Raw genomic sequence first — 14,074 nt, 5'->3', positions numbered from 1 at the left:
GTTCCTTGTTGCCACAGATCACTACTTAGCTGAGCATAGAGGAAAAGAAAATTGCCATAATACCAAAAAAAACAAAGAGGCTCTATTTTTTTACTATACTACACACTAGTAAACAATATGGGCGTTCATCCTATGAGAGCCGAAATAATTAAAACAGACAAGCTTCTCTCTTGTGTTTGGTCGTGGTCCAATTCCATTAGAAACGTGTTAGGCAGCAGCAGCTGCAGGGGTCTTTTTGTAGAGCCACTACTGATGTACAGTTTGCCCCCACTCGTGCTGCTAATTATGCTAACAAGATGTGAAAAGCAGCTCTCAGTGTGATGCAGCACGGCTCAACATCACAACAAGCTGCGACCACAATAATAATAAACAAACACAGCAAATGGTCTATAAGTTCTGGTGAATGATTTCTGGGCAATTAGCTGATCAATTGTGCACGTTTTGATGAATTGTTTCTGCATGCAGGTGTTCAGGAGGAGTTGTAGCCATTATAATTAATACTACTCTCTGCCTATAATTAATACTTCCCCCACAGCGTCAGTGAAAACTGAGCGTTGTTATCTTTGTATAGAGAGAATTTATGACATATCAATTGCAATTGGATGTCATTAGGGCATTTGTCTGTTTTGTCTCTGTCTCATGTCGTACTGGGCCAATGGGGAGTACGGGTTTCGTCACCATGGTGACTAAGGCCAGCGCTACGGGTGACTTCACGTTAAGTCCCGAGTCTAAGACAGCGAGTGAGTGCCCCTGACGACAGCACGGATCGCTACTTCCCCTTTTAGAGGCAGCATTTTATCACCAAGCCGCTGAATTACATTTGTCGATTATTGTGTGGATCCATGTATACATCACCAAACACCCCAACACCCACAACAACCCACGACAACTTCACCGAGCCATCAAGAATGTGCCGCTAATCGGAGACTTGCGCTTATCTGTGCGTAAAACAAAACTCCGTACAGCTCAAAGCTTATCTTATGACTTAGACGTAGTGGCTTGAAAATGGCGGATCTTCACCCAGCCTAGCGGTCAAATCATGGGTCACTTGTCTTTGAAGTCATTATTGTTTCTATAAACGACTGCAGTTCCATCTGTAGTTGCATCTTGGTTAAACGTGTGTGACGTTTTTTTCAAAAGCTGATCCTGCATTATTTGTGCGTACGCAGGGTCTGAGAATGTTCTAAAACCAAAAAGGAACATACTGATGAATCACAGATTTGTGGGTCAAACGTGTGTGCACAGATCTGTGCTTACCCACAGTTAGTTAATGAGGCTCATCGTGTTTTACTGTTTTCCCGGCGTTCAATAAACGGCTGGAAAATGCATTGGTGACTACGGTTCTCCTTTCCCACATGCGAGGGCATTACACTTAGTAGGTGTACCGTAAGAAAAAATATCACTATTATTAAACTACAGTTTTCTGTGATATACCAGTAGCTGAGATTTCCGCACCAGACGGATAAGTTCCACAAATAAATCAGTGGTATGGCAGGGTGCAAATGATGAGCCACGATATAGTGGGAGAACACTGTATAAAAGCAACGAAAAAGTCAATTTTCTATTATGCTTCCCTTTTAAATGGGTCATTTCAACCTGCAAAACAACAACAATGGGTTTAATCAGAGTTCCAAACCCATTAGGAATAATAATAAAATATATCACTTAATTAAGTCGTTGATCTTTACTTTCACCCGTGATGGATCAAGGAACAATGCGACGATGTCTCCATGTTGCCACAAAGTAGTCCTACGCAAAGTGATGTGTTCTAATTGCGTCAGATTACGCCTTGCTCCAGTGCCGCTCGCATGCGGCCATATGCTCGGTAGCAGGGCCGCTGCGCTCCAGCAAGACAGGAGGCACAAGAAGAAGACAAAAAGCTCCTGAGAGAGCTCATTTGCACACAAATAACTAAGCAAGAATCCTTCTTCCATGAGGCCGCCTGGCTCGCTGCTGGAGCCTAAAATCTACTTGCTCCTCCTGTGTGCTTTTTTATGCTAATGACATGGTAGGAAGAAGGGAGAAAAACAGGCGGTGAACCAAAAGAAAATGTGAGCATCTAAAAATGGACCATGGATTTTAGGTTGAGGCTCCTACAACATCGAGTTGGATGTTATAATTGCCAGTGGTGTGTGGGTTGTAATTAGCGTGTTGTCAATGGTGAAAACGCGCTGCTGAAACTGCGACATGCTACACTATTCATAACAAAGTAGTCAAAACAATCCTTTTGAAACCTTTGTTGGCATAACAACCAGACACCGAGGTTTGTGTCTTGAGGGTTAAACACAGTGAGACAATTACATTTGTAACCCTTACGAACTATGGCTACGAACGATCGGGTAGTGACTCGGTGGTGCACTCAAGTCCGTCGGGAAAAAAACGAATGCCGAATCAGAATTTTCAGATTCGAATCACAACAAATCAAATAATAACATACTAATTACTTTATTGTGACAAGAGCAGCAATGCTTCCACGCCGCAGTTACTTCAAAAAATACAAAATATTTCACAATGTTTAGTCTCCGTTTACGACCAACGCCATTTTGACTTTCTGCGCATGTACGCTGTTGTAGATCTCTGCATAAAGTTTGTTAAGGACTGATAATAAATGCTACCAATCCATACGTTGCCACTTCTCAACCAGTAAAAATACGTATTACTACAACCCCAATTCCAATGAAGTTGGGACGTTGTGTTAAACATAAATAAAAACAGAATACAATGATTTGCAAATCCTGTTCGACCTATATTTAATTGAATACACTACAAAGACAAGATATTGAATGTTCAAACTGATACATTTTATTGTTTTTAGTAAATAATCATTAACTTGGAATTTTATGGCTGCAACACGTCCCAAAAAAAGCTGGGAGAGGTGGCAATAAAGACTGAGAAAGTTGAGGAATGCTCATCAAACACTTGTTTGGAACAACCCACAGGTGAACAGGCTAATTGGGAACAGGTGGGTGCCATGATTGGGTATAAAAGGAGCTTCCCTGAATTGCTCAGTCATTCACAAGCAAAGATGGAGCGAGGTTCACCTCTTTGTGAACAAGTGCGTGAGAAAATAGTCAAACAGTTTTGTTCCTCAACGTACAATTGCAAGGAATTTAGGGATTTCATCATCTACGGTCTATAATATCCTCAAAAGGTTCAGAGAATCTGGAGAAATCACTGCATGTAAGCGGCAATGCCGAAAACCAACATTGAATGCCCGTGACCTTCGATCCCTCAGGCGGCATCAATGTGTAAAGGATATCACCGCATGGGCTCAGGAACACTTCAGAAAACCAATGTCAGTAAATACAATTCGGCGCTACATCCGTAAGTGCAACCTGAAACTCTACTATGCAAAGCAAAAGCCATTTTTCACCCAGAAATGCCGCCGGCTTCTCTGGGCCCACGCTCATCTAAGATGGACTGATGCAAAATGGAAAAGTGTTCTGTGGTCCGACGAGTCCACATTTCAAATTGTTGTTGGAAATTGTGGAAGTCGTGTCCTCCAGGTCAAAGAGGAAAATAACCATCCGGACTGTTATGGACGCAAAGTTAAAAAGCCAGCATCTGTGATGGTATGGGGCTGTGTTAGTGCCAATGGCATGGGTAACTTACACATCTGTGAAGGCACCATTAATGCTGAAAGGTACATACAGGTTTTGGAGAAACATATGCTGCCATCCAAGCAAAGTCTTTTTCATGGATGCCCCTGCTTATTTCAGCAAAACAATGCCAAACCACATTCACGTGTTACAACAGCGTGGCTTCGTAGCAAAAGAGTGCGGGTACTAGACTGGCCTGCCTGCAGTCCAGACCTGTCTCCCATTGAAAATGTGTGGCGCTTTATGAAGCGTAAAATGCGACAACGGAGACCCCGGACTGTTGAACAGCTGAAGCTGTACATCAAGCAAGGATGAGAAAGAATTCCATATAGAACGCTTCAACAATTAGTGTGATGTAACACAGTAATAAACATGACCCTGTCCCAGCTTTTTTGGAACGTGTTGCAGCCATAAAACAATAAACAATTGTTCTAAAAACAATAAAGTTTATCAGTTTGAACATTAAATATCTTGTCTTTGTAGTGTATTCAATTAAATATAGGTTGAACCTGATTTGCAAATCATTGTATTCTGTTTTTATTTGTTTAACACAACATCCCAACTTCATTGGAATTGGAGTTGTACTTTCCTATTAGCCAAGTTATGTTTTTGAGTCAGTGATGCATACATACTCTGATTTTAAATAGTTTTGTCACAAACGACTGTTGGGCAATTATGACACATCTATTGTAATTGGATGTCTTTAGGGCATTTGTCTTGCTGGAATTAGCTTGTTTTGAGGGGGTGGCCTTGTCTCATATCCTTCAGGGCCAATGGCGAGTACGGCTTTGGCTATGGCTAGCCGATGGCTCGTTGGCCACCCCACTTGCCATTCAGTCACATAAGCAAAAGTAAAGAGGAAGCCGTGGCCACCCCCAGCCATCCCCTGATGGCGCCCTTGAGAAGAAGAAGTATATTCTTCCTTGTTTGTGTCTGCATGACTATTATACAGATCTGCCTCCCGGTGGCCAAGGCAGGCACACCAGAAGGAGCAGCACATTGAATTGTATTGCAGCATTACATCACGATGTTTAATGGCATTTTATTTCATTTCAATGGGGATAGATGATTTGAGAGACGTGTTTTGAGTAACAACTGTGGAGACGGCGCTAACTATACTCATATGTCAAGGCACCACTGTATAGTGAATACGGGGGGTCCTCGATTTGCAATGGAGTTCAATGTCCTATGGGAGCGACATTACCCGAAGTTTTACCCAAGTCAGAACGTGGCATGGTCTGTAAACTCACCAATGCTAGGCCACACATATAAAACAATTAAAAGAAAATTCTGGTGCCACATGAAAAACCTTCGGGTGCCACATGATGACGATGTCTTATGCCGCTGTGAAAACTAGTTTGCTCATTGCTCATAATTTGTCACCTTGAAACATTGTACTGTATGTCTGTACTTTCAAAAACCCTTTGCAATTCCCATTACACTATCCCATCAGTGTGGACCTTTCTGTGTTCTCAAGTTGGATTCGCAGGATCTGTGTAACGTCAGGATGCATCCTCTCCCTGTAGCTCCGAGTCGCCCGTCGTACCCTCTTATAAAGGACCCTCTTTAGTGTGATTCCATACAGCCAGCAGACTCATACATAATGTAGACACTATTACGATAGCCTCCTAAGGCTGGATTTACACTGCAGGTCTTTAGACTCGGTTACAGCGTACTAGATACAGCATATCCAATTTTCTTGACTGTCTATTTACTGTATATAACTGTGTTTATTACCTAATGCCCATTGGTTTAAATCCACGTAACCTTGACATTATTCCACTGGCCGCCATCGGCTTTCCTTTTTGAACGGTCGGTCCATGTACCTCTAATGTACCATATTTATACCACATTTAATGCACTATTCTTTTGTTACATTTGATTCCAAATCGTGCCACATATTCTGCAAAAAAAAAAAAAAAAAAAAAAAAAAGGAAAGAAAGCCTTATGTTTAGAGGCGTTTACATGACATGTTATGAACTGTGTTCAGTCTGGGTTTGGGCGAAACCCGAGGGGACCAAGTGAGGTTATCGACCATGCGAAAAGCTCCCGAAGAGCGTCCAGCTGCCACCCAGGCTGCATCCTGCCTCTTTCTTTCATCTCAGTCATCCTCACATGGTCGCATTCATTATGCGGCAGCTGATGGCAGACAGATCAATGGAGCCACGCCATCAGTGGTAAGGCAATTGCAAAGCAGACGCCAAACCCAAGAAATCTTCTATCAGGTGTCTGGTGTTACACGTCTGTTGAATGTATTCATTCCAATACTTAATGCGTAACTCATTCACTGCCGTGTACGTTTATAATTGTCAGCTGGAATCTACCGATGTATACATGTATAATCGTCGAGTAGACTTTTCAATAGGGTAGGCATGTAAGAGGGTCTTGCTCAGCTTGTCTTTGAAATTCAGGTTTGTAAACCACTGTAATGACGAACAGCTCTGTCGGTGGTGGTGTTGCATCGCTTTGGATTGGATCAGCACAGCTTTTGAGTGGACCATAAAGATCGGCGGTGAATCACGGCTTGTCACGTCAATTATGAGGGAGAGAAATACCAACAATTTGGAACTCAGAAAAGTACATGCACCTCACACTTGAACGGAGTGTGCGTACTTATGGTATAAACAGAGTATGTGTCGGGAAAATTAGTCAAAAGTGTGTGTCAGGATTGTGAGAAAAGATGGCCTAGTTCACGGAAGGAATGAGGAACGGCATGTAAAAAAAGCCACAAGCGTTCAACTTGTGCTATGCTGTGAGTCTGCTTGGCTCACGGCGCGTTTCTTAGTTATATATCTGTTCATGAATTATTTTGCCATCAGAAGCCCTTTCTCAGTCTTCTTCTTCTTGTTTTATTGTTTGAAGTGTCACAAAAGCAAAAAAAAATATTAACATTAGCTTTTTGGTCAGTGTTTTTAGTGAAACTAACCCATGTTCTGCTGCACTAATTCCCCAAAGACAAGAAATAGGGTTTACTTTGACAAAAGCATCTCATAGAAATGTTATTAAGACACCTGGGAGCTGTTTTAAATTGTGGGAAAAATACATCATATGGCTCCTTTCAAGAAAATAGTGACGAAAAAGAGGGTTAAAGCTGTTTGGTTGCTAATGTTGTTACAATAATGTAATATGATGGCTTGACATTTCAAGAGCCTTTTTCACCTGAGAAAAATGTGCAGCTTTAGCGTAACTGATGATTGCTGTGCCCCTTTTCCATTTTAGATTGCATTTCTACGAGAATATTTCCTCCCCTGACTTTAAAGACAGCTTGCTCAAGCGAAGGGTGTGCGGCGGCTGCATCTGCCACACCTCCATCTTCTGTATGTTCGAGTGAAATGAGAAATCGCTTCTAAATAAATAGCCGCCTACTATAGTTCTCGAGTCGATCCAAACTGCTTTTGTGTTTGTGCCCAAGCGCAAAACACTTACTATCTCCAAAAGCGGAGGGCGGGGCAGGCGCGCCATTCCGTAGAGAAATTTTAATTATAAGACTGGAAGAGTTTGTGCTCGGCGTGACAACTCCATTATTCCCGCGGTGATAAAACACTGGCCTGGCCAAACACATTCAGCTCATTAACTGGCAGCTCAAGTGGGCACGATCAGCTAAGTGGTATTTTCCGGGGGTGACACTGAATGTGGAGGGACTTTTTCAATGTGGCTTCTCTGAGCTTTGACCTTGCACAGCCATCGCACATTGAAGTGACACAACGTGAGCTTGAAAAGTGCAGCACACCACAAAGCTGTTGCACAAACCAAAAAGAATTGGATTTTCAGAAATTTCATCTCCTATCAGTCTTATACTCTCATCTGTTATAAAAATATATATATATCTGTCAAAAAGGAATGTTTATACTCTTAATATTACAACTTGATTGTTGTAAAATTAGAATGTCATTCTTGTAATATGGATTTATCTTGTACTTTTTTCATCCATTAGGACTTTATTGTAAAATTATGACATACTATTCTGACTTCCTGTAAAATGACTTATATTACATTTTCATTCTCATAACATTACTTTTTCTCTTAAAATTCTGACTTTACTCTTGAAATTTTTGTAAAATTATTTTTCCTCATAAGGTTATTTCCTCAAATCGACTTCATTCTTCTAATGCTTTCATGCTTCTTGAAATGTATTTTTTTTCACTTGAAATATTACAGCTTCATTCCTGTAAAATTAAGACTTTTCTTTTTCTGTAATATTCTGATGACACCATTTTTGTAACATTGAGTTCATGTAAAACTATGACTTTTTAAAAATTAATATCCAGACTTTATTCCTGTAAAATGACTTTTATGTAAACTTAACCTTCATAATATTTTTTTTATTCTGTAAAATTGGTCAGATTGTCATTATTACACCTTGATTGTTCTGAAACATTGACTTTGCACATAATGAGTATGCAGCAAATGAGTGCGTCTACCTTCATCCGGGTCATTCCTGGCCGATGCTTCCAAGAGCGCCACGCTGGCTGCGAACGACACTCGCCTCTTGGCCTCGGCATGCTGATAGCCGTTGGCGTTGCGTCCCTTCCTGTCCGCCTTGCGCTTTTTGTTCTGCATCTCCTTCTCGTACACGGCCCACCGCTTGAGCTGCTGAGTGCGCCGCTTCTGGGCCGCCCGCAGCCTCTCCAGACTGGGCACCTTGTCCAGCTGCTGCAGCTCCTGGATCAACTCCAGGTGGTTGGCCATGATGTTGGAGCGTTGGGATGGGGTGGGGGTGGCAGTGGTAGTGGTAGCGGGCAGCGCGGTGCAGATGGGGGAAGTCTAGCGAGGGCTGCACCTTCGGCAGTGGCCTCCTCCTGTCAGTATCTTCGTCATCGTCATTGCTGTTGTGGTGGTGGTTTCAGCAGCAGTTCTGAGTGAACAGAGACGTAAGCTTCATTATTACATATGCCTTGGTACATTAAATTATGAGTTTAATTGGTTTTGTGACCATCTTACAATCCATTGAAATGAATGGAAATTCCATGAATCCAGTCCAAATAAAAACACCAACACAATTTTTTAGCACTTTACAGTATTCCACTGTACTGTGATTGGCTGGCAACCAGTTCAGGGTGTACCCCACCTCCTGCCCGATGATAGCTGGGATAGGCTGCAGCGCGCCCGCGACCCTAGCAAGGAGAAGCGGCTCAGAAAATGGATGGATGGATGGAGTATTGCACTGTATAAAAACATACAGTAATAACGTACTGTAATTCACGAGAATGTAAATAATTTCTGCATCGTGATTTCATGCTTTAATTCAGTGGACATTGTGCTGTTCCTTTTGGTGTATGCGCCTTGGCCACCAGGGGGCAGTATAAAACAAGACAGTTTTATGTTTTTTTGACAGTAAACTTCAACTGGGAGTGGCATTAAACAGTTTGAAGCCTCTTTTTGAAGAATTGTTCACTACTTGACAAACTGCTGTTTGAGGTCAAGTGTTGAGTTTACTGCCACCATACAGCACTCGTATCTCAAGTCTGCACTCGCTAGTCAAAGTAAAAAGATCGATCAAACGACAGCTCCTATCTTGAAAACCTGGTAAGGTGACAGAAGGCTAAGAGGTGTCACAATTAATTAATTAATCAAAAACTAATCGACCACCAAATTAATTAATTAATTTTAACTAGGTAAACTAAATAAACTTTAATGCAAAACATAGGTATATGCAATTATTTGATTAATCGGTGGAATGATTGATAAAATAATCGATTCTAAAAATATTCGATAGTGACAGCCCTAGTTTTGGACAAACAAGGCTGCCATGGCTGCCGGGAACATAATGTAAATGTAGCTTAACGTGTATGTTCGTAGAATGTGGACGGAAGAGCCGTCAAAGTCACGCAAACACGGCGAGAACATGGAAACTACACTGGAGGGCAAGAGCTGAGATTCAAACCCAGAATCTCATGATTTTGAGGCAGATATGCTAACCACTACAACACCGTGCTATCTTCAGAGAATAATTCTGTCATTAATTACTTTCAAAAAAAAGAGGCCAACATCTCAATTTCTCACCAAACAACAGTAAAAAAAAAATTAAGCTTGCATTCTAAATTTTCCATTAGCCTCTGACGTCCGTCTACTGCCGCTCTACCAAGGTTAACCACTTCCTGGATGCTGCATATGAAAGATAAGCTCACAAACTAGGGCAACACAGTCATTTTTCCGACGACAACAGAAAGTTCCACTCGAGGAAGGAGCAAAAAAAAAAAAAAAACAAAGACTTTGAAACGTCGACAAAGGAAGGCGCCTACTGTTTTTTTTTTGTTTTTTTTTAAACTTCTTAAAAGTGTTTGATGGAAAACATGATATTTCCTGACATTGCTGCACATTTACAAAGACAAAACAGCATCTGGGTCAGTGACAGTCAAGGTATGGCAGCAAGAAAGTCTTCGGATAGCCCCCATCCCACTTTGCTTATTCACACTAACGTATGAGTTTACTGTATATGCTTGAATCGTCACCCACTTACTTGGCTTGCCGCCTGCCGTGCCACCTAACCAAACAAGCAGTGGTGCAATGTGATATTGGGTCTTGTTTCCTTTGCAGCAACCTAACCGCCGCATGCATGCAGGGTCAGGAAACCCATCGTCATAAATCATACACACACGCACACGCACACACACACACACACACACACACACACACACACACAGTGCTAGAAGTCAAAACCAAATTGGAAATGATTTCCAAGTCCGATCGTTAAGAGGCAGGTTTGCAATTTGTTATGAAGGAATTTCAAACAAAAGGTGTCAGACATTTTCTTTTTCCTTTTTGTCAAGAAGGCACAGGGGAGAACACGCAAACTCCAAATAGGCGAGGCCGGAGTTGAACCCGGGTCCTCAGGACTGTGAGGCAGATGTGCTAAGCAGTCCATCACCGTGCCACCAGTTCCAAGTTAATTCCTTTCAAATTAACTACTTCAGTACTTAAGCTATTACAACGTGTGTACGGTGAACCCCTGCATACTCACGGTTCAGCACGCGGGTATTATCCTATTCATGGATTTATTTTCATTAAAAAAAAAATATTTTTTTTATTCTTTAAATTTGTTTTCTTTTATGGAGGGAGCCAACCCCGAAAACGATTATTGGCTGTTTATCCATGCTTATGTATGAATTATTATATATTTTTTTCAATGCAATTTTATGGGTGCCAGTTATCCACAGATTTTCGCTATTCGCGGTCCGACTGTAATTGTAATATTTCTCTTAAAATATTACAACGGCATCATGATAATCCTTTTATTCTTGTGAAAGTACAAATTTTCTCTCATAACATTGACTTTTTCCTCAAAAAATTTAAATTTTTCTCATAATATTAAGATTTTGTTCTTGTAATTTCGTCTTTATTCAAAATTATTTTTTTCTTAAATATAAGGACTTAATTTTCATATTAAGCCTTCTACTATTCCAACTTTAGACTTGTAAAATTAAGACTTTATTCTTGTAATATTCCGACTTTATTCTCATATTGCAACGTTTAAAAATATTGTCTAATTTTCACTTACAATGGTCATTTTTCTCATCATGTTACAACTGTATTCTCACAATATTTAAACTTTAGTCTTGTAATATTATACATAGAATAAAGAGACTTTTTTTCTTGAAGTTACTTTGGCTTAATTCAGCCCTCCTTCATCAGTGCACTTTTGCTCCTAAGGTAGGAATGGAATGTGAGTTAATTCTTTCCATGAGATGATCGTGATATAGTCTTATCTTCCCCCACTGCACCGGCTAAAAAGTGATTACCTTTGTATTTAAATAGGAATAAACACGTATTATTCCAACTTTATAAGCAGCAGTTGCAGTATTTGAATCTCCAAATGGACTTTCAAGTTGATAAATTGAGTTGAAGAAGCGAGAGTGCATTGAGTATTTGTAGACAAACGTGAAGATATGACGAGAGAACGAGGAGCTATAAGCCTCCGCCGTGATATCACGGCTGCTCCCTGGGGTCCGAGGCTTGCAAATCACAGATTGACCTCAATCAGCTTCCTGGCAGCAGATAGGAATGCTACAGTGCATTGCACATTTTTATGGAGAGGGGGTAAAGTGGCACTGCCTCAAATGGATGCAGCTCGTTTGAGAGAATAGCAGGTCACGTGATTCGTAAATGTGTTATTTTGTTTTGACAACCGCGTTCACAACACAAAAAGTCTCATTGGTCAACATGACAAGGAGCACGCTGTTCCTCTCAAGCTATTTTCACTTGGAAACAAAACCAAAAAAAACAATCATGACACGACTCGCCCATGTGTATCTTCAACAAACCACACATAATATCATGCCAGTTCTTAGCATTGTGACAGTTTCTATTTTGTTGGGGCCAAAGTTAAACTAGTTCAACCAGGCAAGCTTAAATCCCATGTCACAAATTCCAGGTTATACCTTAGCAAAAGGCCACAAAAAAACTGTCGGCATTTTATTAGCTCCTGACTGAAACAAATAGGCAAACTAGTGGTTAGATGTTAGCAGGGGGAATGATAATGCACAACTCTTTCTATTAAAGGGGTCCCTTTACGAGGTGGCAGTCGATCCATGTTTGTGAATTATCCATTAAAACACTTTACAATTGTAGGGTGTCAGTCTAACACCCCGTAAGTGCTCACAGTGATACTATGGTGATTATTTTGGGCCGTGCGGCAGAGTTAAACGAACGCTGAACAAAAGCCCAGCGCACACAGCCATTAAAACAGGAAGTTAGTCACTTTTGACTGTTGCAGCACAAATCTGAACCCTGACCTCTCTGTCCCCAGCCATTAACCTGAAAACTGACCCCCGAGACTCGGTCGCGCCCAAGTCAGAGTGAGTGAGCACAGATGTGAACACACAGCGGGATAGCTTCAGTCAATTACAGGAGATCGTCGGTTTACGACGGAGTTCAGTTCCTATGGTGACGGTGTAACCCAAATTTGTACTTAAGTCGGAACGTGCAATAATCTAAGTCATGCTAATACATTAGTAACGTCACGACTATAGACTGCAACTCCTGTAGAAATTGGAAGGTGAATGCTGAAGAGCTGACGCTTAACTGAAAATGAGGAAATGTATAATGTGAGAATTGAAAAAATGTAAAGATACTGAAAAATAATACTAATATAATAATTGCTCAAATCAGCGTGATCAATGAGTATTTTTATATTGCCCTGTATTTACAAAATATTTCTAATGAGAATTTCTACAATGGTAACAGTAGCAAATGAGTAACCTGAGGATAGAAAGCAAATGCTCTCAATGAGCTGAACATTTTGAAGCTGGAAAGGTTTAAATCGGTCAAGAAATGTTGGAGGAGATAAATATGTTAAGGCGCTGCACACCGAGCAATGCGACCGAACCTGACTGACCTCTTGCGCAGCATGGGCGGCAACTAATGTTCATGAGTGGCTGACGGTCAACCACTGGTTTTGGGGCGATTCATGGCTTCCCAACGTCGCAGATGTGACAGCCAATCAAAATGCACATGAGCTTTCACACATACAAAAACTGTTTCCGGGTTTTAAACTAGCGAGACTTAACCGGCCGCCCTGCCATACAAATACAGTTTATAGTGCCCTGCCATATAAATACAATTTATACAGTATGTATATGTATATATATATATATATATATATCCAGTGCTCCTCCGCATCGAGAGGAGCCAGCTGAGGTGGCTCGGGCATCTGGTTAGGATGCCTCCCGGACGCCTCCCTGATGAGGTGAAAAAAATTCTAAATAAAACCTAAATGTAGTACAACAGCAAAAGTAATTATTTCGTGGAAAACGAGTAGCTACTTCACTGCTCTTTAAGTAGCGTCAGAGGGGAAACGAGCTGATGTTAGCCATGCTAGTTAGCCATGGTTATCTGCCTCAATAGCAAGTCTACAGAATTTACTGTATTCAACCAATTGTTGACAGGCAAAGTCTCTTAGCTGTTTGCAAACGTTCATTTCAAGACAGCGTTATATTAACATATCAGTGTTATCTTAAATTTGTCAAAGAGTAATAGGTGGTGCTCTCCTTAATGTAATGTAAAAAAACTTATATTGCTGATGGGAAATTTAAGCAATTTTGAAACAGTGACTTTTAAAAACCACGGTCTACCTTTGCAACCAGCAACTGGCCCATAGCTAGTATGTACTCTATGATATACCAGCAACCAATCTAGGGCGCATCCCACTTCTCTGACCACTTCTCTACAGTGACAGACTCCAGCCTAGAAAATGAATGGATGATTAACTTCTTTATTTACACTTGTACGCCAGTAAAATTTGCCATGACCAAGAGTACAGATTTTATGATTGCAACAAGAAAATACTCCCCATCCCCGCTTCTTCAAAACACTGCAATGATGAAGAAGCTTAGGGGTTTAGGTGTGTTTGGAGAGCTGCTGCAGTGATGCGCCACTTGAACAATCTCTTCTCTTGCCTTCCCTCTCGCTCCCCAGGGCGTCCTCTCGAAGGATGTTTTGATTCTGTCTGGGTGACTTGTCCTAGTTGCCACTGGGTT

General features: G+C 41.1%; 1 protein-coding gene across 3 annotated transcripts in view; it reads right to left on the bottom strand.

The window, feature by feature from the left end:
• Positions 1-14,074, bottom strand: part of ppp1r16b (protein phosphatase 1, regulatory subunit 16B) — a 65,502-nt gene that overhangs the window by 36,541 nt on the left and 14,887 nt on the right. For all 3 annotated transcript variants that reach the window (XM_061785032.1, XM_061785035.1, XM_061785033.1), the window contains exon 2: positions 8,021-8,454. In XM_061785032.1, coding sequence (XP_061641016.1) covers positions 8,021-8,288 — 268 coding nt within the window. In that variant the 5' untranslated portion in view covers positions 8,289-8,454. The remainder of the gene's footprint in view (positions 1-8,020; positions 8,455-14,074) is intronic.

This window comes from Phyllopteryx taeniolatus, chromosome 9 (assembly GCF_024500385.1).
Source record: "Phyllopteryx taeniolatus isolate TA_2022b chromosome 9, UOR_Ptae_1.2, whole genome shotgun sequence".
Classification (NCBI taxonomy): Eukaryota; Metazoa; Chordata; class Actinopteri; order Syngnathiformes; family Syngnathidae; genus Phyllopteryx; species Phyllopteryx taeniolatus.
Note: the sequence above shows the minus strand (reverse complement) of the source record. Positions and strands in the feature narration are given on the sequence as shown.